The sequence below is a fragment of the Telmatherina bonti genome (genome assembly GCF_933228915.1).
Source record: "Telmatherina bonti genome assembly, chromosome: 11".
NCBI lineage: Eukaryota > Metazoa > Chordata > Actinopteri > Atheriniformes > Telmatherinidae > Telmatherina > Telmatherina bonti.
The window spans coordinates 4,812,812-4,838,669 of record NC_136629.1 but is presented as its reverse complement, the minus strand read 5'-3'; the positions used below and the strand labels follow the sequence as shown (position 1 = coordinate 4,838,669).

Genomic DNA, 25,858 nt, shown 5'->3' with positions numbered 1-25,858 from the left:
GTCCTTAAGCTATAATTCACTTGCCATAATTTCACCTAGCCTTAATGTCTGCTAGCTTCAACGACAACTAGCCAACATGTCCAGTAGCTGTAACATCTTCTAGCCTTAACATCCGCGAACTATATTATCCTCTAGCCTTAATATTCGCTAGCTATATTATCCTCTAGCCTTAACATTCGCTAGCTATTTTATCCTCTAGCCTTAACATCCGCTAGCTATAATATTCTCTAGCCTTAACATCTGCTAGCTATAATGTCCTCTAGCCTTAACATCCGCTAGCTATAATATCCTCTAGCCTTAACATCCACTAGCTATATTATCTTCTAGCATTAACATCCGCTTACTATATTATCCTCTAGCCTTAATATTCGCTAGCTATATTATCCTCTAGCCTTAACATCCGCTAGCTGCATTATCTTCTAGCATTAACATCCGCTTACTATATTATCCTCAGCCTTAATATTCGCTGGCTATATTATCCTCTAGCCTTAACATTCCCTAGCTCTATTATCCTCTAGCCTTAACATCCGCTAGCTCTGTTATCCTCTAGCCTTAACATCTGCTAGCTCTATTATCCTCTAGCCTTAACATCCGCTAGCTCTGTTATCCTCTAGCCTTAACATCCGCTAGCTATATTATCCTCTAGCCTTAACATTCACTAGCTATATTATCCTCTAGCCTTAACATCCGCTAGCTCTATTATCCTCTAGCCTTAACATCTGCTAGCTCTATTATACTCTAGCCTTAACATCTGCTAGCTCTATTATCCTCTAGCCTTAACATCCGCTAGCTCTATTATCCTCTAGCCTTAACATCTGCTAGCTCTATTATACTCTAGCCTTAACATCCGCTAGCTCTATTATCCTCTAGCCTTAACATCTGCTAGCTCTATTATACTCTAGCCTTAACATCCGCTAGCTCTATTATCCTCTAGCCTTAACATCTGCTAGCTCTATTATACTCTAGCCTTAACATCCGCTAGCTCTATTATCCTCTAGCCTTAACATCTGCTAGCTCTATTATACTCTAGCCTTAACATCCGCTAGCTCTATTATCCTCTAGCCTTAACATCTGCTAGCTCTATTATACTCTAGCCTTAACATCTGCTAGCTCTATTATACTCTAGCCTTAACATCTGCTAGCTCTATTATACTCTTGCCAACATTTATGCTAACTTTAATGTCTGGTAGCCATAATGCCCTCTAGCCGAAATGTCCATTAGTCATAATGTCCACTGGCCATGCCATATGCTACCCTGAACATTTGCTAGCCAAACGTCCACCAACCAGAGACTTTAGCTGTTGCACGAGGTAGTTACTCTTCCATTAGAAATTCGAGTACAAATACGTGTACCATTACACCCTAGTTAATATCAGTCCTTTAATGCAGATTAATAACACATTCATATTCAGAGATGGAACTTTTTGAAAGTATGTTAACATTGATGATGATGAATTCATTAAGAGTTTTAGGTTTTATTTAATCCTGTTTTCCTTCAAAGATTTACCCTCTTCAGCACTCCATCCCCCTACTTCCCCCATTGTCATGTCACGTTTGGTATTATGGCTTATAAAGTGGCTCATTGTCAGGTTAATCTTTTTATTTGAGCAGAGTTTCATGTGGTGAAACATTGGATGGAGTCTAACTGATTCTCAGTGTTTCTGTCGTGGTAAAAGTCGGGACCATTAACCAGGTGTTCTGCTTCTTCTAGACTGTGGTCTTTGTAAGTTCAGGGATGATTTTCATCCAGCCGATGCTGCGAAACACAGGAAAGTGGGAGTGTTTGTGAATTCAATAACATGTCTGTTTCCTTCTTTTTGTTCCATGAAACGACAGAAACCCTGGAGAACGGATCGGCCCAGATTTCTCCTTCCCAGCTTCGGTAAGTTCAGTCGTTCAGTTTGGACAAACTCCTCTCGGGTCATTCCAGAGGCTGGAACGGTCATAAGCACAGCAGTGATGGCAAAGGGAGAAAATAAAATCAGAATGTTTATTGGGTCTTTCTGGTTCAGTCTGTGGATTGATGTCCTCCTTCCGTCTTGTATATATAGTACAATAGTAAACAGTCCATCTGTCCACCAAAACACAGAGACGACAGCATAGGTTGGACTTGTCCAGGGTGTGTTAGTCCTCCTGTCCACCAGGAGGAAGCACTTCAGTCAGGTTTTGGAGGGTTTTGGTCTCTCACAACTTCTCCTTTTCCTTGGCAACCAGATAGATCATGTTGTAGTAAAGTTTTCTGATTGGTTGATGTGGAGCATTTTCCCACCAATAGAGGAGGAAAGGTTCTCTACCTGGACCTGAAGTCTATGTCTTTTTTTTTCTTTTCTGGCTTTTCTTTTCTTGCTTCCAGCTTTTTCCTTTGTTATATCTGTTTTCACCATTTTCTTCCTGCACCAAACGTAAAAACGTTTCTCAACTTCTTTTTTTCTGGTCACCAACACAACTTAAAAACTGGTTTACAGTTTAAAGTCCGTCCTGTGGTGTGGAGGTGGAATGAAGACTCGTTGCTACATTGCCTCATATCAGATATGCGATCTGGGCGCGTCGACAAGGTCATCGACTCCTGATGCTGCTGAGCGATGCTGTCCAGGTTGGACGCACCAGGTGAACTGAAGCAGGAAGTTATCGCACTGGACAGGCTGAACCTTAAACTGTAGTACCTGAAGACTCAAACTGCTGCTGACCTCCAGACCAGTCAAATGATTTGAATAGATGAAAATGATCCGTTATTCCTCTGCTGATGCAAATGTTGAACATCAGCTTGGTGATCCTCACCAGCCTTATGCAGGTCACCATGTTTTCACCTGGACATGCATCGTGGTCCGGATGATTATGCATGGAGCTGGACTCGGTGCTGGTTTCATCTAGTTTCTCCGTCTGCTTGGAGATGGTCCGTAAACAAGCTAGGAAAGGTTTGAACAGTAGTTTCCAGCTGGTCCGACATCGACTTCTGTGGAGATTTACTACTCTTTCAGAGAGCCAAAAAGTTCTCTTCTTAAGACCACTTTAAAGACATTACTGTGTAATATTTTTCACCTTTCCCCCCTAAATTTGTAAAAACAAGAGAAATACATATTTACATATTTAGTATTGTGAGAGGACTGATGTTGGTCGAATGATTTCGGCAAAAGAAGTAGAAAAGAATTGGAAAGATTTTTATCAGAGAAAAAATCTGATTCTTAAGCATTAATTCATTTATAAATATGTAAAACCAAAAAAAGTCTCATTCGAGCTCTGAAAGTTTTATTTATTTATAAATATTTTGATGTGAACATTAAACCATAAAACAAAAATGTAAATTCTAGGTAAATCTGCTCGGCTGTGTAGAATAAATAAATCCGATGGAAAGGCAGCAGGACTTCTACCTGTACCTGGTCCTCTACCTGCACCTCGACCTGGAACTGGTCCTCTACCTGCACCTCGACCTGGAACTGGTCCTCTACCTGCACCTCGACCTGGAACTGGTCCTCTACCTGCACCTCGACCTGGAACTGGTCCTCTACCTGCACCTCGACCTGGAACTGGTCCTCTACCTGCACCTCGACCTGGAACTGGTCCTCTACCTGCACCTCGACCTGGACCTGGTCCTCTACCTGCACCTCGACCTAGTCGTCTATCTGGTCCTCTACCTGCACCTCGACCTGGACCTGGTCCTCTACCTGCACCTCGGCCTGGACCTGGTCCTCTACCTGCACCTCTACCTGGAACTGGTCCTCTACCTGCACCTCGACCTGGACCTGGTCCTCTACCTGCACCTCGGCCTGGAACTGGTCCTCTACCTGCACCTCGACCTGGAACTGGTCCTCTACCTGCACCTCGACCTGGACCTGGTCCTCTACCTGCACCTCGACCTGGACCTGGTCCTCTACCTGCACCTCGGCCTGGAACTGGTCCTCTACCTGCACCTCGACCTGGAACTGGTCCTCTACCTGCACCTCGACCTGGAACTGGTCCTCTACCTGCACCTCGACCTGGACCTGGTCCTCTACCTGCACCTCGGCCTGGAACTGGTCCTCTACCTGCACCTCGACCTGGAACTGGTCCTCTACCTGCACCTCGACCTGGACCTGGTCCTCTACCTGCACCTCGACCTGGACCTGGTCCTCTACCTGCACCTCGACCTGGAACTGGTCCTCTACCTGCACCTCGACCTGGAACTGGTCCTCTACCTGCACCTCGACCTGGAACTGGTCCTCTACCTGCACCTCGACCTAGTCGTCTATCTGGTCCTCTACCTGCACCTCGACCTGGACCTGGTCCTCTACCTGCACCTCGACCTAGTCGTCTATCTGGTCCTCTACCTGCACCTCGACCTGGACCTGGTCCTCTACCTGCACCTCGGCCTGGACCTGGTCCTCTACCTGCACCTCTACCTGGAACTGGTCCTCTACCTGCACCTCGACCTGGACCTGGTCCTCTACCTGCACCTCGGCCTGGAACTGGTCCTCTACCTGCACCTCGACCTGGAACTGGTCCTCTACCTGCACCTCGACCTGGACCTGGTCCTCTACCTGCACCTCGACCTGGACCTGGTCCTCTACCTGCACCTCGGCCTGGAACTGGTCCTCTACCTGCACCTCGACCTGGAACTGGTCCTCTACCTGCACCTCGACCTGGAACTGGTCCTCTACCTGCACCTCGGCCTGGAACTGGTCCTCTACCTGCACCTCGACCTGGACCTGGTCCTCTACCTGCACCTCGACCTGGACCTGGTCCTCTACCTGCACCTCGACCTGGAACTGGTCCTCTACCTGCACCTCGACCTGGAACTGGTCCTCTACCTGCACCTCGACCTGGAACTGGTCCTCTACCTGCACCTCGACCTGGAACTGGTCCTCTACCTGCACCTCGACCTGGACCTGGTCCTCTACCTGCACCTCGGCCTGGAACTGGTCCTCTACCTGCACCTCGACCTGGAACTGGTCCTCTACCTGCACCTCGACCTGGACCTGGTCCTCTACCTGCACCTCGACCTGGACCTGGTCCTCTACCTGCACCTCGACCTGGAACTGGTCCTCTACCTGCACCTCGACCTGGAACTGGTCCTCTACCTGCACCTCGACCTGGAACTGGTCCTCTACCTGCACCTCGACCTAGTCGTCTATCTGGTCCTCTACCTGCACCTCGACCTGGACCTGGTCCTCTACCTGCACCTCGACCTAGTCGTCTATCTGGTCCTCTACCTGCACCTCTACCTGGAACTGGTCCTCTACCTGCACCTCGACCTGGTCCTCTATCTGGTCCTCAACCTGGACCCAGTTCTCTATCTGGTCCTCAACCTGGACCCAGTTCTCTATCTGGTCCTCTACCTGCATATCTACCTGCACCTCGACCTAGTCCTCTATCTGGTCCTCTACCTGAACCTGGTCCTCTACCTGTACCTTAACCTGGACCTGGTCCTCTACCTGTACCTTAACCTGGACCTGGTCCTCTGCCTGGTTGTATAGCAGGTTGTATACCTGATCCTGTACCTGAACCTCGACGTAGCCCTCTACCTGTGGCTCTACCTGGACGTGGTCCTAAAATTGGACCTGGTCCTATACCTGGTCGTCCTCTCCTGCAACAATCAGTTGCAAAAGCAGTTTTTAACTTTCACAATAAATTAAAACTTCTTTAATAATAAAACATGTATGATGAGTAAAAAGGATTAAACAAAAGGACGTTTATAGCGGTGCTAAATATAATCAGGAAAGAAGTCACGAATAAGTTGTTTTTGTATATTTGAGGGTTGACGTGTCTTGTTTCCAGTCAATAGGTTGAATTAATGTAAAATGTTGGCACAAACATGTTCAGCGGCCGGCGCCTCCAGCGGCCGGCGCCTCCACCCGCCGGCGCCTCCTGCGGCCGGCGCCTCCACCCGCCGGCGCCTCCTGCGGCCGGCGCCTCCTGCGGCCGGCGCCTCCTGCGGCCGGCGCTTGAGGAAATGGACATGAATTCCAGTAGTTATCAGCTGCAGAGATGGAGAATCATCCATCTAGGAGTAATGGGGATGCAGGACATGTTGTTGTGAAGAACAAAAAGAGAGAGTACTCGGGGGAGGGATTGCCTCTGTTCAAATGGTGACTCGTAATGACGGAAAGAACAGCATCGTGAATACAGGCAGCTGAAATGAGTTTCCTCCTCAGAGATACGGTGAGGAGCTCGGTCATCCAGAAGGAGTAGAACCGCTGCTCCTCCTCATCCAGAGGAGCCAGATGAGATGGTAGGACATCTGGTTAGGATGCCTCCTGGACCTCCCTGGTGAGGTGTCCTGCGGGAGGAGATCCCTGGGAAGATTGAGGACACACTGGAGGGATTACATCTCTGCTGGTCTGGGAATGCCTCAGAAGCCCCCCTGATGAGCTGGTGAATGTGTCTGGGGAAAGTCTGAGCTGGTATTAAATGACTGGTGGTAACTTTACTACTTTACTGTTTACTAGATCCGTTTGACCTTCCCAGTCACTAGAAATGACCCGAGGATCGTCAGAGTCCGCTATCTGTGACAGTCAGATGGATGGATGCTTTATTTTAAACATATTAGGACAAAAACATAAATAAATAAATACACTGATTACAAAACATATTTAATATGCAGCAGGAAGAAGAACACACTGGTTTACTGCTGACTTCTGTGATGGTCATGTGACCCTTCCAGGAGGTTTACAATCCAGACACAACATGTAGTGTTTATTCAGAGACTCTAGATGGTAAATCCACCATTATTTATCACATCTTCATCACCATCACTACCATGTTGCTAAGAGACCTCTATTTTCACCTGGACATGATGATGAAGACACTTCCTGTCAGACTTTCCACCAATCAGAGAGCTTAAACTGACGGTAACGTCCAATCAGGAGCAGCCAAAGATCAACAAGTGATGAGAAAAGCAGGAAAATAATGATCCTCTATGGCTGGAATAAAGCCAAGAAGACGTTTGGGAGGCAGCTGAGGTGGAGGTGCTGCAGTGAGGACAGCAGGTAGATAGTAGCAGGAAGACGTGTGGAAACATTAAAACTGTGTGTGTGTGTGTGTGTGTGTGTGTGTGTGTGTGTGTGTGTGTGTGTGTTTCAGATGAGAAAAGGCTTGGTCACTGCTGATCTGTCTGTTATTTCTACAACAAATCATGTTTTCTTCTTCTAGTTGCTCTTTATGCTGCTTTATCTGTTCATACGTTCATTTTACATCATTTTAGCCTCAGAATCCGACATTAATGCATCGCTGCCACGTGATTGGCTGTGCCAGCGTCGTTTGGTCAGGTGGTCTTTTGGACGCTCTTCTGGTCTATCTTGTGTTCTGAAAAAAGCTTCCAACCTCAAATGGTTTCTGTTTATTTATTTCTCAGAATGTTTATGTGTGCGATGAGATGTTAACAGGAAGAAGATCTCTTGGTGCGGCGTTACGAATGTCCCCGGTTTTGGTTTGCTCTGATTGTTTTTGTGTTTCTGTGTTCAGAGAGCGATGTCTGCTGCCTCTCCAGATGGCTCTGGAGTCCAAAAACACCAAACTGGGACAGACTGCGCTGGCTGGCATGCAGGTACGGGAAGAAAAGCCTCGTTCCCTCCTCCTCTGGCTCTGTGTGAAGGCTAAACTGAAGCTGTGTGGGTTTTTGTCGTTCAGAAGCTCCTGTGTGACGACAGGCTAGTAGGCGGCGTTGCCGTGGAAGCGCTGGAGAAACAGCTGCTTCACCAGATGTTGGAGGCCATCAGGGTGACCCCATCTCTCCATGAAGACTTGCAAGTGGAAGTGATGAAGGTAGAACCCAGATCTGCTGAATGTTTTTGTTTGGCTGTGAAGCAGGCGGACATGACAGGAGAAACGCTGTTAGACAAGCTCCGTTTCTGTCCTTTCCTTCCTGCTCAGACACACATCACCCTGCTTCTGCTCAACATGGACCGACTTCACGGCAGTGTTAGGTTATGCAGGATAAAGTAATTTCTTTTAGACTGTCTGCCTCAGACAGACGTGTAGTAAAGTCCTCTGAATGAAGGAGTGTGTCTGGTGTGTGTGTGCAGGTCCTGCTGTGCATCACGTACTCGCCAAACTTCGACATAAACGGGGACTCCATCCTGCGGATCGCTCGGGTAAGTCCCTCAGAAATGCTTCTCTGCTTCAGTTTCAGATATCTGGAAAGTAACTTTGCTTCATGGTGTCCAGAGACACACCAGACACACCGAGGTTCCTTTTTCCCAAAACATGGAAAGTTTTCCAAAACGGCCGGGTCATCACTGTAAAATAAAGGTTACAGAAATAGATACAATAAAAACTTAAATCTTTCATTTGTTGTCTAAAAAGATTATGTTTAGAAAGTTAAAGTAATTGTTAAAAATGATTCTAAGAGAGAAGCAGAACCGACAGAACCTTGTAGGTCCAATCAGAATGTTGGTTCCCGGTGAGGGTGTCAGCGTTGGGTATAAAAACATCCACATCTGTCTGTCCAGTCAGCAGTGGGGGGGTGAGCAAACAAGTAGGAGAAACATCAGTAAATGACAACAAAAAAAAAAAAACATCTTTACCCCTCAGAGATGAAGTGTTTCAGGATTCAAAACCCGACCAGTTTATTTATTATTTATTTCTCCACAAAGAAAAAGTGACTGGAGATGAAGTGGCACTTTGTTTTTCTTCTTTACCATCACTTTAAAATCAGTCTAGCAACTTAGTATTTGAAACGTGAGTAGTTCTTCTTTCCTGTGGTTTTAATAAGAACAATAAAACAAAATATGAGCAGGATAAAAAAAAAAAACTGTGTTGCTTCTAACGTCTCTGGCTTCAATCTGACTTTACCTGATTAGCAGCTCTCCAGGGACGCATGGAAACAAAAAACACATTTTAGCAAATATAAACTTTCAGAGCTCAAAATCCTATTAAATGTTTTACCTTTCCTTTAAACTAAATTATAAAATGTAAAATGATGAATTTGACTCCAACTGGAGGGATTCAAACTGAGGCGTGACAGACCTGATGGTCAAGGCACGTTATTCCACCGCCACCCCCCCTGCCTCCTGATCTGTCCGAAGGTGGTGCGATAACAGCAGAAATTAACACAAATTTTAATGTTTACAAAAAAATGTGTAAAAGATTAAATTATTATACAGTTGTGCTCATATGTCTTCATCCCCTTTCATTAAAGAAAAGCTGAATTTACAACAGTCTCTCAAATAACTGGAGACTTAAAAAAGGAACAATAACTAAAAATGTGCAAAAATATAATTTAGTAATATAAGACACTGTTTTTTCATTTAATTGAGTTGAAGAAAGAAAAACAAACAAACAAACAAATGTGTCCTGGACAAATGAGAGACTTTTCTGTTGAACAGTGGGACAAAATACCTGTCAACAGGTGCAGAAGTCTGACTGAGAGGAACAGAAAACACCTGACTGGAGCGGAAACATTAAAGGATTGTTCAACTAAATATTACTTTATGAGAGATGTAATACGTAATAAATGATCTGATTTGTTTGCTTTTTTTTTTTTTTTTTTTTTAAAATTCTATTTAACCAGAATTAGAAAATAATGTCATGAAAATAAATTTTTTTTAATTTATTATTACTTTAGTTAAATTTCAGCTTATTTTACAGGCAGCTGTTTTTTCCCTTCTTTAATGAAAGGGGATGAATAAATATGAATAAATATGAATAAATATAAGCACAACTGGGGCTGCGATGGATAGACGAGCTGTCCAGGGTGTACCCTGCCTTTCGCCTGAACACTGCAGGGATAGGCTCCAGATTCCCACGACCCTGAAATGGATTAAGCTGTTAGGATAATGAATGAATGAATTAATTATTATATTTAAATATTTAACAAAATGTAAATATAGTATAAAACATAGCATAAACTCAAATAAAATATATATTTTAAAAATATGTTTTTTTAATGTATAGATATGTAACATATATAAAATATATATGATAAAAATGTCAACTAAAATAAAACCTGTTAAAACTGAATAAAGTGGTTTTAGAAGCTCTTAATGGGGTTAAACCATTTTCCATCAACAATAACTGAAGATGCAACTCAGAAATAAGAGAAATAACCATTTTCACCTTTATCAGGCTTAAAATGCCATTTGCCATCTTTCCCAGGTGTATGATGAAAGTAGAGCAACATTTGATCCAAGCTGAGATCCTGCCGCGCTTTCATCTGTAGCAGGAAGCGGATTTATCAGGACTGGCTGAAGTGAAACAGAAAACATTCTGCACATTTGACCTTTTCAGACCTTTTCAGCTTCAATCATTCAGTAGAAACTTCTTCCTGTTCTTTATTTGTTTGTCTGAAAACCTGCATGAAGCTCAACTCCTTCGCTTTTCTGAACAACTGATGCACCACATTCCCCACGCCGCCGTCGCATTCCCCACGCCGTCGTCGCATTCCCCACGCCGCCGTCGCATTCCCCACGCCGCCGTCGCATTCCCCACGCCGCCGTCGCATTCCCCACGCCGCCGTCGCATTCCCCACGCCGCCTGCAGTGGACGTCGGTCCGCTCAATAGTCCGGCCCTGGAAAAAGTTTCCCACAAACGGGATTTTTTATTTTGATAGTTCTCAAAAACAAAAGTAATGGTGACACAGAATCTTAGCCTGGAATGCCTTCAGACCTGGACAGTTAAACTGGTTCTGGTTCTGGTTCTGGTTCAGGCGAAACATATCTTGTGTCAGTACATTAGATTTTTGCCCTTTTTATATTCAGGAATTATTTTGCTTTACACATCGATTTTATACATTTATTTTATATTTTGTTATCTTTTAACTGGATTATTGGTTTTATCTTACAGTTATTTGAATATTAATGTATTTATTTACGCACAAGGTCCATCACACCGAGAATTGTTCAAAAACTAAATATCAAGATAAAAATACAACAAAATAAAAAAAGGTGGAAACACCTACATTTCGAACAGTCTCAAATAATGCTAAATTTTTTTACACTCTGATTAGGTGTTTTTTTTTTTTTTAGAGGTTTCGATATAGAAACATATAAGTGTAATAAAAACACTATTATGTGTTCCCAGACGTGACGTGGGCGTCATGACCAGCTCATTCCCAGTAACGATGACGCGATGCGGAACGAACAGCAAATTTCAGAGTTTTAGAAAAGAAAATGTGGGAGAAAAGCTTCCAAAATCCGTAGCAAATTTTCCGCAGCATGTAGAAAACCCCAAAATAATGCTACGTGTCTACTTTACATAAGCCGCAATTTTCATAAAAACTCGTTTCTCTTGCGAGATTTTACGAGACTTGAGGTTAATGCGCTATACACCGTTCCATCCGCAAATTGCAATTGTTGTTTGTCGAAACTTACAAATATCGCTTTTATTTAGCTAACAAATGTAACAAACATGCAATGAATGACACACACACACACACACACACACACACACACACACACACACATATATATATATATAATATCAAATTATATCAATTTAAAAAAATGTTTAATTTTATTTATTCATATCATTTTTTTATAAAGATTTCACAATTATAAAACTTATTTACAACATATGTTTAGTGTATAATTTTTTGTTTTAGATTGTTTGTGTATTTATTTACTTACAACATTATTATTTAATTACTTTATTTCCACATTTCCACATTATCACACGTAGATCAGCTTTATTTTACTAAACAAATTGTGACCTTGACAAGTTAGACGTTACAGTTACTTTTATTATAAAATTAAAGTTAATATCTGTTGTTTTTTTATATTATAAAATCCATCCGGTGGACCCGACGGGACCCTCTGGTGGGCTGTGTTTGACCTCAGGGCCGTCTGTTGGACAACTAGTCTGTACCTGTAGAGTAAAACTCAACCGCTTCTTTCTGGAAACATTTAGAGCTGGGAGATTTATGTGTTAAGATGGCAGCATTATTTTCCCCAGCAGGAGGAAGAGGGGGAGGAGGAGGAGGGTGTCCGCTATGAAGGAGATGTTTGGTGGCCATTAACAGCCCATACAAACCTGGTGGACATGGCGCGTTAATGGTCCGTGTGCCACCAGGCCCGGCCATCTGGTGTCTGTGCTGGGTCATAACTCAGAGTGTCTGGAAGAGGCTGTCAGCAGCGCTGCATCATCACAGAAGCAGTGCAGGTTTATACGACGATGACGAGGCTGTGACGATGAAGATGTGGAAACAAATCGATGAGCTTTTTTACACCTCGCCACATTTCATCAGGAAGGGTTTTGATGTCCTGCTGGCACTGCTGCTGGCTCTCACATGGAAGAGAAAACACTTTGTGATGTGATTTCCTGTTTCCTGAACTGTCATCCATCCCCTCAAACTATCCTAATGTTCTGCCGTGACACGGCGCTAAAGTCACGTTCTAATGAACAGAAATAAATGTACCTGCCTGTCGCCTGATTTCTGGGATAGGCTCCAGATTCCAGCGACCCGGAACTGGACTAAGCCGTTAGGAAAATAACGAACGAATCAATAATAGAAAAAGAAAAAGTTTTATTGTGATTCAGTCATTGTGATGACTATCACACCGTCATCGTAAGTAGGCCTGTCGCAATAAGTCAATTAATTGCACAATAATAAAAAATGTGCGCAATAAGTTTGCCGGACGCAATAATTTTCATTTGTCTTTCTTTTCTTCCTCGTTCTTGCAGACCGAGGGCCACATTTGTTTTAAGACAATATTACCTAAACACGGCAACACAATGAGCTTCAATCTGCACTTAAAACACAACCATCAACTGCAGTTTTCCCAGCTGGAGAAAAAAAATAAATTAATCTGCCTGGATGAACAAACAGCAAATACACAACTTTACAATGACATGAAAAATGGCAGGCGAGCAAAGATTCAATTCAATTGTACCATTCCACCTCTGGTCAAGTCCAAACATGTCCCCTAATATGAGATTTACCATTGACTGTGTAACTGTAGTGTTTAGAGACCATATGTTCCAGATACCACATTGCTAAAACCCCAGGAGAAATCCTGATCTGTTTCAGCAGACTGGGGACTGGATGAGCATAAACTAGTCCACACATCGAGCAAAATGTTCTTTAGAAATTAAAGTATGTTGATCTTTGGAAGGATGTACCTGCATTATTATGGCATTATTGTTATTTTAGTTGAAAAGGTCTCAAAATAACAACAATACTCACTTAGTGCAATATTATCGTCTATCGCAATAATTTCTGAGACAATTTATCGTCAGAGCTTATGTTATGTCAGAGCCGTGGTGGAGCAGAGGATGAGGAGAAAACTTCAGGGTGTTTTGGAAAATAGAAAACATCGCCTCCATAATACCCTGGCAGGACAGAGGAGCTGCAGTGAGAGACTGATCTCTCTTCCATGCAGGACTGAGAGGTTCAGAAGGTCCTTCATCCCAGTATTAACTTTATACCCAACATTAATCTTTCATTTAATCGATTTATCTTTTTTTTAAAGGAACTGTTGGAACACCCTAAATTTCCCCCCTGGGGATGAATGAAGTATCTACCTTATCTATCTATCTTATCTATCTAGATCTATCTGTCTGTCTGTCTGTCTGTCTGTCTATCGGTCTGGTTGGCATTTAACAGGAGGTCCAGATCATAGCTGCTTCGTGTATTTTGTGTTTGTCAGTAGCGTGATTTGTGCATGTTCTCAGAAGTTCATGTTGCGTGTTCACAAGCTGTAACATGACGAGCAGGAGCCGTGTAGAGATGTTGATGTACAATCCACAGGGTCCGCAGTAATAAAAAGGATGAAAGGCTTGTTAAGTCCAAAATTCCCCATATTTTGATTAACCTTCACCTTAATCATCATGTTTATTGTTTATTGTATGAAATCCAGCAGCTCTGTCTGGTTGGAGTTCTGTAACGTGTCCTCCAGTGAAACCCTCCAGTACACAAGCATGTGAAATGTAGCTAATGTTACAGTCGACTACAACTTTAAGAGCTTATACAGTATAGCTAGCTAGTTAGCAAGCTAATATCTATTTAACTATCTAGTGATATAGATAGATTCTCAGAGTGGTTCAGTTTTGACTTATTTAACCCAAATATGGTCCATTTTAATAGACTAATGGCTAGCTGGATAGCCTAGCTAGCTATCGGTTTAGTCATTTAATTAGTTACATAACTGAGTGGACAGCTAACAAATATGATAACTTTCTCTGATGCTTGACCATAATTTGGACTAGGTTATCCCACATTTGGTAAAATATGATGTGTATCTAGCTAACTATTGATTCAGTCATGTAGGTTAGCTACTTGGCTAATTCTTTCACTATCTAAACTTTTAGCTACCTGTTTAAATATTAACCTAGTTATGTTTTTAGCAGTTTAGCTATCTATTTAGCCATTTAGTTGTCTAGCTTGCTATGAAGCAAGCTGTCTATGTAGCTATCCAGATGGTGTAGATATAACTGAAGTCTGAAACATTGCAGAAAGAGGTGGTGTTTTTCAGGCTTGTGGCCTCTGCTGGGGTGAGGGACTCCATCCCAACAACAGAGCCCTTTTCCCCAGTCTGCCCAGTTGTCCAGTTTCCCTCACAACAAAAATAGTCACATGGCGTGACTCTGGTTGTTACTTGACATCAGTCATGTACAAGGTTAGCAGGATGGGAAGGAGTACAGTGCTTTTAAACTGAAACTGCTTTTTATACCAGAAGGCCATAAAATGTACTTTTTTGTATTTTTACAAATAGAATAAAAGTTTAATGATTTGCAGTCTGTTTTAAAAGTCTGAGCTGTCTGGTGGAAGAATTTCTATTGATTTATTGATCAGACTCAGGTGGCCAAACGTCCTGCAGGCTGCTGAGACATCAAATCTGCATAGAATAAGCTAAGTTGTTGTTTAGTTTTCACGTGAGGTTGTCGGCCAGTTTGTGCCAAAAGCAGGTTTTTGGTAACTGGTTACGTCATCTTTACGGTGTTATTAATCATTTCTGCCAGAATGCAGTGAAATGCTGAAATATAACCAGCCTGCTAGTTTCAAATGATCCAGTTATTCTGTCTGTTGTGAGCTCAGAACAAGACAGTTACACCACCTCCGTAAATCCCCTCAGTCTCCTCTTCCTGGGTCCATCCACACCCACAGACCTCTTCTAATCCTCTAACCAAATTAATTCAACCATCTTTCAACCAGCAACCTCCAGAAATGTTTGCTTTCTGTTCCGGGCAGCAAGCAGGCGAACCAGGAGAGCTGTGACCTTATCTGCCAGAAAGATGTTTGACACTGACAACGCATCGCTGTGCTCCCTGCTGCTCCTCAGTCTGGTTACCTTGGCAACCTGTGGCGCCATGGAAACTTCATATGAATCTCCTCGTCGGGGATGTTTTTCTCAGGATTGTGCGTCACTGCTTTTTCTGACGTGTGAAAGATCCCCGCTGACGTATGTGTGTGTGTGTGTGTGTGTGTCTGTGTCTGTGTGTGTGTAGGTGTGTATTGAGACCTACGTGTCCAGCTGTCACCAGCGCAGCATCAACACGGCAGTTCGAGCCACGCTGAGCCAGATACTGGGAGACCTGACGCTGCAGCTGAGTCACAGACAGGAGGTCAGGACGGACACGCATGGAATCATGTCTGTCATTCTCTCTCGGCCCAAACGCTGTCAGAACAATAAAAGACTCCTGTGTTTGTTCACAGGGTGCAGAAGGAGATGAAGTTCCTGCCACGCCGCTGCAGAGAAGAGGTACGTCAAAACATCGGCTCCCCTTAAAAACCCAAACAAGCTTTTTTCTAGAAAACATCCCGTTCCGCATCCTTGATACGTCTCCTGACATGAATACTGTTTGAACCAGCGTGTTTAGCGCTGCCAGAGCGGGACGAGCCGCGCACAGTCTGGTGTTGTAGAATAAAGACCTTTTCATGTACAGCTGAGGCCAACATAGTGCAGCATGATACAACACAAGCCGCTCTGCAAACTCAGGCTGAAGTTTTTATCTGCAGTTTCAGGTAAACTCTCCTGTGGCGCCACCTGCTGGATGAGCTGAGCATTTTAATTTTAGATTTAGAGATCTGGAACACGAAGCTCTGTTTTTCAGAATCATTCCAGAATCTTAAGAACAAAAAACAATCTGTTTTCTGAAATATTTACATAAATGTACAAAACATCAAGATATTCTATTTGTTTTTCTAACGGGTAATAATTTCATAAAAAAATTACTTGATTATTTTAGAAACAGGAAATTATTTTTCTAAAATAAGTTAATTTGGTTAGAGACAATAAAACAAAAACTATTTAAGTTTTATTTTTTCTGAAAATTAGATCAATTTTGAATGAAATAAAGATTATCTTTTTGGTTTTTCTAAAATGAGAAAAAATGTCATTTGTTCATTTTTTTCTATTTGATGAGATTATTTTACAAAAGAAATCTTGCATATTGAGGAAATTAGTAAAAAAAAAAATCTATTATGTTTGGCTTTTCTAATATAAAATAATGTTATTAAATATTTTCTTTTCTCTAAATTTTACAAACAAGTTTAATTTTTCTTAAATAATTTGATTAGTTTGTAAAATATACTTGGCAAACAGATCTGACTCATCTGTTTAGGATTATTTTCAGGAAAATTAATTTCTCTAAATTATGTCTGCTTGCGCTTAAAGAGGTGTGTAGTTGAAGCATCTGTCCAGAGAGGAAAAATGTCTATTTATAATATTTATCCTCTTTGCAGCATATTTTAAACATTTTTCTTTTAACTAAGGTGAAAGAGAAGCTGAAAATAGATGTTAAACAAAACTTGATGTTCTGTTACGCTTGAAAAGTGTTATTTTGATTTTCTTTCCACACATCTTTTACACATGAAGATGTATTTATGTTCTATAATTTAGCGTGCAGTTTTACTGATTTAAGTTGAGGGAAATTGAGGATCATCACATCTGAGACGTCTCAGGTGCTTTTTTATAAACATTGCCAATTTTTATAGTCATGTCAAGTTATTGACACCAAAATAGTTTGTTTATTATTGATCCCCTGTTTAGCTACAGCTCATTACTGATGTGTTCTTGTGGGTCTGTACCTGAAATCCTTGCTCTTAATCTTCTCATTTATAAAAAAAAAAACAAGTTTTTCTTTGTTTGTTTGTTTTTTTTTAGTAAAATTATGTTTCTTTGTGTTATTAATTTTAAAAGAAAAAACACTTAAAAAACAGATTTATCTTATAATGGTGCACATTTGGTAGATTTCTCAGTGAGTCAGCAGCTGCTAATCCAGCAGCGCCTTCATCCGGTCTCTCTTCTGTGACCCCTCCAGGCAGTAAAAGTTCATCTGTGATTACAGATCTGTGATTACAGATCTGTAATCACAGATCTGTAATCACAGATCTGTAATCAGCCACTAAGGCTGAACCGTCCCCCCCTCATGAACGGTGTAGATTATAGTTTCTGCAGACAGATCCGATCTGCTGCAAGTCGCTTCATTCCACGTGTGTCAGAGTGGAAGAGCGGTGAGGGCGGACGGGAGAAGTGATTTGTTTTATGTTCCTCCATGTCTGTCATGAAATAACTTTGTGTGTCTGCAGACATTTCTCCAACCAGCCAGGCTCTGTGTGACGACGTGGTGACGGTACTGACCGTTTTCTGTGAAAAGCTGGAGTCTGTGGATAGGTAAGCCTCCAGATTCTATTCACTGATGGGATTTGTGTTGTATTCATGATTCCTCAAAATACCGAATTCAGTGATTGGGTAAAAGAAAAGTCGGCTCAGCTCAGGTCATCAGCCTTGGTTTTCTGCAGGATCCAAAATAAAAAACAGAAGCAAAGAGCCTCCCCAGCCTCCCCAGCCTCCCCAACCTCCCCAACCTCCCCAACCTCCCCAGCCTCCCCAACCTCCCCAGCATCCCCAGCCTCCCCAGCATCCCCAGCCTCCCCAGCATCCCCAACCTCCCCAACCTCCCCAACCTCCCCAACCTCCCCAGCCTCCCCAACCTCCCCAACCTCCCCAACCTCCCCAGCATCCCTAACCTCCCCAGCATCCCCAGCATCCCCAACCTCCCCAGCATCCCCAACCTCCCCAACCTCCCCAGCCTCCCCAGCCTCCCCAACCTCCCCAACCTCCCCAACCTCCCCAGCATCCCCAACCTCCCCAACCTCCCCAGCCTCCCCAGCCTCCCCAGCCTCCCCAACCTCCCCAGCATCCCTAACCTCCCCAGCATCCCCAGCATCCCCAGCCTCCCCAGCCTCCCCAACCTCCCCAGCCTCCCCAGCCTCCCCAACCTCCCCAACCTCCCCAACCTCCCCAGCATCCCCAACCTCCCCAACCTCCCCAGCCTCCCCAGCCTCCCCAGCCTCCCCAACCTCCCCAGCATCCCCAACCTCCCCAACCTCCCCAGCCTCCCCAACCTCCCCAGCCTCCCCAACCTCCCCAGCCTCCCCAACCTCCCCAACCTCCCCAACCTCCCCAGCATCCCCAACCTCCCCAGCATCCCCAGCCTCCCCAGCCTCCCCAACCTCCCCAACCTCCCCAACCTCCCCAGCATCCCCAACCTCCCCAGCCTCCCCAACCTCCCCAGCCTCCCCAACCTCCCCAACCTCCCCAGCATCCCCAACCTCCCCAGCATCCCCAGCCTCCCCAACCTCCCCAACCTCCCCAACCTCCCCAACCTCCCCAACCTCCCCAGCCTCCCTAACCTCCCCAGCATCCCCAACCTCCCCAACCTCCCCAACCTCCCCAGCCTCCCCAACCTCCCCAACCTCCCCAGCCTCCCCAACCTCCCCAGCATCCCCAGCATCCCCAACCTCCCCAACCTCCCCAACCTCCCCAACCTCCCCAACCTCCCTAACCTCCCCAACCTCCCCAGCATCCCCAACCTCCCCAACCTCCCCAGCCTCCCCAACCTCCCCAACCTCCCCAGCCTCCCCAACCTCCCCAACCTCCCCAGCCTCCCTAACCTCCCCAACCTCCCCAGCATCCCCAACCTCCCCAACCTCCCCAGCCTCCCCAACCTCCCCAGCATCCCCAGCATCCCCAACCTCCCCAACCTCCCCAACCTCCCCAGCCTCCCTAACCTCCCCAACCTCCCCAACCCCCCCAACCTCCCCAGCCTCCCCAACCTCCCCAGCCTCCCCAACCTCCCCAGCATCCCCAGCATCCCCAGCCTCCCCAACCTCCCCAACCTCCCCAACCTCCCCAGCCTCCCTAACCTCCCCAACCTCCCCAACCTCCCCAACCTCCCCAACCTCCCCAGCCTCCCCAGCATCCCCAACCTCCCCAGCCTCCCTAACCTCCCCAACCTCCCCAGCATCCCCAACCTCCCCAGCCTCCCTAACCTCCCCAACCTCCCCAGCATCCCCAACCTCCCCAGCCTCCCCAACCTCCCCAGCCTCCCCAACCTCCCCAGCCTCCCCAGCATCCCCAACCTCCCCAGCCTCCCCAGCCTCCCCAACCTCCCCAGCCTCCCCAGCCTCCCCAACCTCCCCAGCCTCCCCAGCCTCCCCAACCTCCCCAACCTCCCCAGCATCCCCAGCCTCCCCAGCCTCCCCAGCCTCCCCAACCTCCCCAGCCTCCCCAGCATCCCCAACCTCCCCAGCCTCCCCAGCCTCCCCAACCTCCCCAACCTCCCCAGCATCCCCAGCCTCCCCAACCTCCCCAGCCTCCCCAGCCTCCCCAACCTCCCCAACCTCCCCAGCCTCCCCAGCCTCCCCAACCTCCCCAGCATCCCCAGCATCCCCAGCCTCCCCAACCTCCCCAACCTCCCCAACCTCCCCAGCCTCCCTAACCTCCCCAACCTCCCCAACCTCCCCAACCTCCCCAGCCTCCCCAGCATCCCCAACCTCCCCAGCCTCCCTAACCTCCCCAACCTCCCCAGCATCCCCAACCTCCCCAGCCTCCCTAACCTCCCCAACCTCCCCAGCATCCCCAACCTCCCCAGCCTCCCCAACCTCCCCAGCCTCCCCAACCTCCCCAGCCTCCCCAGCCTCCCCAACCTCCCCAGCCTCCCCAACCTCCCCAGCCTCCCCAGCCTCCCCAACCTCCCCAACCTCCCCAGCATCCCCAGCCTCCCCAGCCTCCCCAGCCTCCCCAACCTCCCCAGCCTCCCCAGCATCCCCAACCTCCCCAACCTCCCCAGCCTCCCCAGCCTCCCCAACCTCCCCAACCTCCCCAGCATCCCCAGCCTCCCCAACCTCCCCAGCCTCCCCAGCCTCCCCAACCTCCCCAACCTCCCCAGCCTCCCCAGCCTCCCCAGCCTCCCCAGCCTCCCCAGCCTCCCCAGCCTCCCCAACCTCCCCAGCCTCCCCAGCCTCCCCAACCTCCCCAACCTCCCCAGCCTCCCCAACCTCCCCAGCATCCCCAGCCTCCCCAGCCTCCCCAGCATCCCCAGCCTCCCCAGCCTCCCCAGCCTCCCCAGCCTCCCCAACCTCCCCAGCCTCCCCAGCCTCCCCAACCTCCCCAACCTCCCCAACCTCCCCAGCCTCCCCAGCCTCCCCAGCATCCCCAGCCTCCCCAGCATCCCCAGCCTCCCCAGCCTCCCCAACCTCCCCAGCCTCCCCAGCCTCCCCAACCTCCCCAGCCTCCCCAACCTCCCCAACCTCCCCAGCCTCCCCAGCCTCCCCAGCCTCCCCAACCTCCCCAGCCTCCCCAACCTCCCCAGCCTCCCCAACCTCCCCAGCATCCCCAGCCTCCCCAGCCTCCCCAGCCTCCCCAGCCTCCCCAACCTCCCCAACCTCCCCAGCCTCCCCAACCTCCCCAGCCTCCCCAGCCTCCCCAACCTCCCCAACCTCCCCAGCATCCCCAGCCTCCCCAGCCTCCCCAGCATCCCCAGCATCCCCAGCCTCCCCAGCATCCCCAGCCTCCCCAACCTCCCCAGCATCCCCAGCCTCCCCAGCCTCCCCAGCATCCCCAGCCTCCCCAACCTCCCCAGCCTCCCCAGCCTCCCCAGCCTCCCCAACCTCCCCAGCATCCCCAGTACCAGGGGGGTCTTTGAAGAACATTTCCTGTCTAAAATCCCAACGTTCTGCCCAGATACATGGATCTGATTGGACGAAGACATGTCCCTCTGTGTCACAGATGTTTTCCTCCAGCTGATTATTGGTGACATGGATATAAACATGACATCAGCGTATTTATATCGGATTGCAGGATTAAAATGAGGATCAGTCATGCACATCAGCCGATCAAAGCTGGAGTAGGTTTACAATGAAAGCAACAAAACAGAAATCATTCAAAGAGAAAATCCTGTTTTCCATCTTTACTTTAACTCAGCAGCATGCGCCATGATGTTTGATGAAACCTCAACATTCAGCTTCATTTTCATATTGAAACGATTTATACAGGATGTGGAATCACAGTGGAAAATCTGGTGTTTCAGGGTGTAGAAGAAGCCCTAAAAGGCCATCAGGCCACATGGCGGCATTGTGGCAGTGACTGAAGACTAACTTTTACTCTTCTAGTGAGAACCAGCTCCTGCAGCTGCTCTACCTGGAATGCATCCTGTCCATGCTCAGCAGCTGCCCTCCCACAATGCACCTGTCCAGAGGTTTCACCGACCTGGTGTGGTAAGGCTTCCTAGTGCATCTAAAGTTCCTCACAGGTTGGCACAAAGTGGCAAAGCAAAAACATTCTGACAAACTTCCTGGGATTTCTAACCTAGACAGAAAGAATCTCATCATAGTCAGAGAAATAGATTGAGGAAAAATGTTTATTAATTTTCCAAAGTTGCTGAAATTTGCAATGTGACTCGTTTTGGAAGTGAATGAAACATTCCAGTATTACCGCCGCCAGGAAGCAGCTGTGTCCGTCCCTCGTGGCCATCATGGGGAATCCTGTCAATGACAAAACAATCGCATCTCACCACAGCCACACGGGGGTGCCAGAGCGAGAACGGCTCTCTGAGAGACCTAGTCCAGGTATCCAGATTCACCACAGAAACCCCTGCAGGAGGGTTGGGACAGGGATACTCAGTCCTGGTCCTGGAGGGCCGGTATCCTGCTGGTGTTAGAAGAATCCTGCTGCAACAGCCTTGATTCAGAGTTCTGCAGAGCTCGATGTTAACTTGAAGGAATCCTTTTAAACCTGACGGACACCAGTTCCTGAGGACCAGGATTAAGGATCCCAGGTTAGGGGTGGTGGTTGTAGGACTTGAGCTTGGTGTCTCTCTCTGCTCCTTCGTGCCAGGACTCAGCCCAGAGGTGGACTCCTCCAGTGGAGGATTGTCAGATCAGGGCCGAGGGTCCGGTTGCTCGTCCAGCGCTCCTGCCAGGATCGCGCCCGTGGTGAGGACGGTGTGTTACATCGCAGCAGAGCTGGTTCGCCTGGTGAGCTGCGTGGAGTCCATGAAGCCAGTGCTGCAGTCGCTCTACCACCGGATCCTGCTGTACCCACCGCCTCAGCACCGAACCGAAGCCATCCGCATCATGAAGGAGGTGGGAGGAGGAGATGCATCTCTGTCCTTGTCTGTAAAGTTTGAACCACATGTAACATGACTGAAACCTTTGTGGGGATATTTGGGTCTTTGTGTTTGGGTGTTAGATTCTCGGCAGTCCACAGCGCCTGTACGACCTGGCTGGACCTTGTGTGGCGGAACCTGAGACCAGAAAGCGTTCATTCTCCAAGAGGAAGTCCCATCTGGACCTTTTAAAGCTGTCAGTAGTAACTAATCTCCCTTTTCTTGACTCTTAGAATGAAAATGTACTGAAGCAAGCGTTGATTGATCCTTTTCTGCTTCCCGTGGCAGAGTAATGGACGGGATGACGGAGGCCTGTGTGAAAGGCGGCATCGAGGCGTGCTACTCCTCTGTTTCCTGTGCCTGCGCTCTCCTCAGCGCGCTGGATGAACTGTCGCAGGGCTGCGGCATCCAACCTGAACAGGTATGCAGGCCCTCCAGGACCACAGCAAGTCAGGTTTACATGGTAAAACCAGTTCTTCTCACAGCTGGCTGGTTTCTTCCCCACTCACAGTTTTCAGGCTTCATTTTCGACCACATTGAAGGGACATTTCCACAACAAAGTCCCCTTTTAGTGATTTCTGTTAAAGGACACACATTTTCCACCATGGACAGTGTCCCCTTCATGCTTTCAATAAAAGACAATTCACTTTCCACTGAAGACATTGTCCCCTTCACGCTTGTGATTGCAACAACACCACATTCTCCACCACAGTGTTCCCTAAATGCCTCTACCTGAAGCAAGGGTTCCCTTATTGTTGGGGACAAACGAAGGGTACCGGGACAAACGAGGGGTACCGGGACAACCGAGGGGTACTGGGACAAACAAGTGGTACCGGGACAACCGAGGGGTACTGGGACAAACAAGGGGTACCGGGACAACCGAGGGGTACCGGGACAAACGAGGGGTACCGGGACAACCGAGGGGTACTGGGACAAACAAGGGGTACCGGGACAACCGAGGGGTACCGGGACAAACGAGGGGTACTGGGACAACCGAGGGGTACTGGGACAACCGAGGGGTACCGGGACAAACAAGTGGTACCGGGACAACCGAGGGGTACTGGGACAAACAAGGGGTACCAGGACAACCGAGGGGTACCGGGACAAACGAGGGGTACTGGGACAACCGAGGGGTACCGGGACAAACAAGGGGTACCGGGACAACCGAGGGGTACCGGGACAACCGAGGGGTACCGGGACAAACGAGGGGTACCGGGACAAACAAGGGGTACCAGTTGGGACGGATTTCATGCCAGTAACCCTGCAGCTGTGTTTCCTGCAGGCTCGGCTCCTCCTCAGACGCCTGGACGACCTGAAGGATGGAACCGAGTCCACTCGTGAGTCCATGGAGATCAACGAGGCGGACTTCAGGTGGCAGAGACACATACTGTCTTCGGAGCAGCCTCAGTGGGACCCCAGCTCTTCTTCGTCCAACATGGCCGGCGCTGTCGAGCGCAGCCCTGACATCAGCATCAGCATCACCACAGACACGGGCCAAACCACCCTGGATCTGGAGATGGGGGAACTGGGCCACACCACTCCTGACGAGTGTGGGGAGGATATCCGACTCCCCGTGCCTTCTTCCTGTGGCGGCCTGGAAAATAAGCGAGAGGCACAGCTTGGGACGGTCCAAGGAGGCGAGAGGGAGGAGGGAGGTGGGACAGGGGAGGTTGAGGGGCGAGGAGAGAAGGAAAGGAATGGTGGTGAGAGAGGAGGTGTGGTTCCCCCAGATGTGGTGCAGAGGAGTCACGCTCTCGTCTACCCTGACATCACCAACTTCCTGTCTGTGGAGTCTAGAACCAGATCGCACCACGGAGGCGGGTCGCGGTACAGTGAGAGCAACTTCAGGTACAGGTGCCCTGAACTCCAAAACACTTTGCTTACTTTTACTGGTGAACAGGTAAATGTTGTTCCATCAAGCTGGGGTTCAAAAATCTATTAAAATTTTATTAATTTATCCAAAATTGGGTCATAAAACCTTTTTTTTTTCTACATTTGGTTGTGTGGTGACAACCGTTATTCTGCTCTTACAGACTTACCGATGTAGGTGAGATCTTGGCATATAAGCACAAGTGAAAGGTCAGCGGTGTCGCTTCTGTCCAAAATCAGCTTCTCCCCCTGAGACACATTAACTTGTTAACTGTTCAGCAGCTTACAGTTGTGCTCATATGTCTTCATCCCCTTTCATTAAAAGACTTAAAAAAGGAACAATAACAAAAAATTTGTAAAATATAATTTAGTAATATAAGACACTGTTTTTTCATTTAACAAAAAAATGTGTCCTGGACAAATTAGAGACTTTTCTATTGAACAGTGGGACAAAATACCTGTCAACAGGTGCAGAAGTCTGACTGAGAGGAACAGAAAACACCTGACTGGAGCGGAAACATGAAAGGATTGATCAACTAAATATTACTTTGAGTGATGGGATATGTAATAAATTTTCTTATTTGTTTGCTTTTTAAAAAAAAAACATTTCTATTGAACCAGAATTAGAAAATAATGTCATGATTTTCAGAAAATTTTTATTTATTATTACTTTAATTTCAGCTTATTTTACAGGTAGCTGTTTTTTTTCCTTCTTTAATGAAAGAGTATGAAATATGAGCACAACGTTACCTGCAACGTTAGCAGCTAACGCTAAGATCAGCGGTCCTGTGTGGGCTGTCATAGCCGACCAATCAGAACCAACATTTCTGTTTTCCCAGTAAAAAAAAACAAAACATTAAATTCTGGTTATTATTAGAAATGATGTAACGACTCTAACTGTTGTCCACCAGCATGGAGGAGCAGGACTTGTCTCGGACAGAGTTTGACTCCTGTGATCAGTACTCCATGGCCGCTGAGAAAGACTCGGGCCGCTCCGACGTGTCTGACATCGGCTCCGACAACGCGTCTCTCGCCGAGGAGGAGCAGCAGACGCCCCGCGACTGCCCGGGCCATCGCTTCCTGCCCTCTGCTGCCCTATCCCTGAAACTGCTCCGCAACCAGGAGGCCGACCAGCAGAGCGCCAGGCTCTTCGTCCAGTCGCTGGCGGCACTGCTGCCCCGCCTCCTGGGACTGGCCTCCACCGCCGAGGTGGACACGTCCCTGCAGAACTTCTCCTCCACCTTCTGCTCTGGACTGCAGGCTGGTGAGAAGGGGCAGGACGGGTCCATGGATTTGATGTGCATGTGGATTGACTGTGTTTGTGTTTGCTAGTATGTTTGCTGAGGGAGGAGCGGTGCTTCTCTGGATGAAAGACACACATGGTGGCAAACTGTGTCCAGGTCTGAGATAAACAGAATACATAAACATCTAACAGATCAACAGATAAACATCTTCACCCACCTCACGCTCCGATTAGAAATACATGATCCATGATGCATCCAATCAAACATTTCCACACACAGCTGCTTCACATTAGTGGAAATTTCAGATGACAAAAGCGTTTTCTGCATCTGTAGCTCATTTTCTCTTCCTTCGATATTTCAGCATCTTTTGCCAAAATGTTGGATGTTTGGCGCTACTTGAAAGCTCCAGAGCTTCGGTGATGATAGCTAGTGTTCGCTAACACTC

At 47.2% G+C, this 25,858-nt stretch overlaps 1 protein-coding gene across 1 annotated transcript in view; it reads left to right on the top strand.

Annotated features, from left to right (window-relative positions):
• Positions 1-25,858, top strand: part of arfgef3 (ARFGEF family member 3) — a gene marked incomplete at both ends in the record, with an annotated part of 69,978 nt that overhangs the window by 3,658 nt on the left and 40,462 nt on the right. Inside the window, 14 exons of the mRNA XM_079249448.1 lie at positions 1,837-1,882; positions 7,438-7,519; positions 7,603-7,737; positions 7,998-8,066; positions 15,356-15,472; positions 15,564-15,609; positions 17,439-17,523; positions 21,306-21,410; positions 21,637-21,761; positions 22,030-22,277; positions 22,384-22,496; positions 22,589-22,721; positions 23,583-24,148; positions 25,081-25,433. Of these exons, the coding sequence (XP_079105574.1) occupies positions 1,837-1,882; positions 7,438-7,519; positions 7,603-7,737; positions 7,998-8,066; positions 15,356-15,472; positions 15,564-15,609; positions 17,439-17,523; positions 21,306-21,410; positions 21,637-21,761; positions 22,030-22,277; positions 22,384-22,496; positions 22,589-22,721; positions 23,583-24,148; positions 25,081-25,433 (2,223 nt within the window). The remainder of the gene's footprint in view (positions 1-1,836; positions 1,883-7,437; positions 7,520-7,602; positions 7,738-7,997; positions 8,067-15,355; positions 15,473-15,563; positions 15,610-17,438; positions 17,524-21,305; positions 21,411-21,636; positions 21,762-22,029; positions 22,278-22,383; positions 22,497-22,588; positions 22,722-23,582; positions 24,149-25,080; positions 25,434-25,858) is intronic.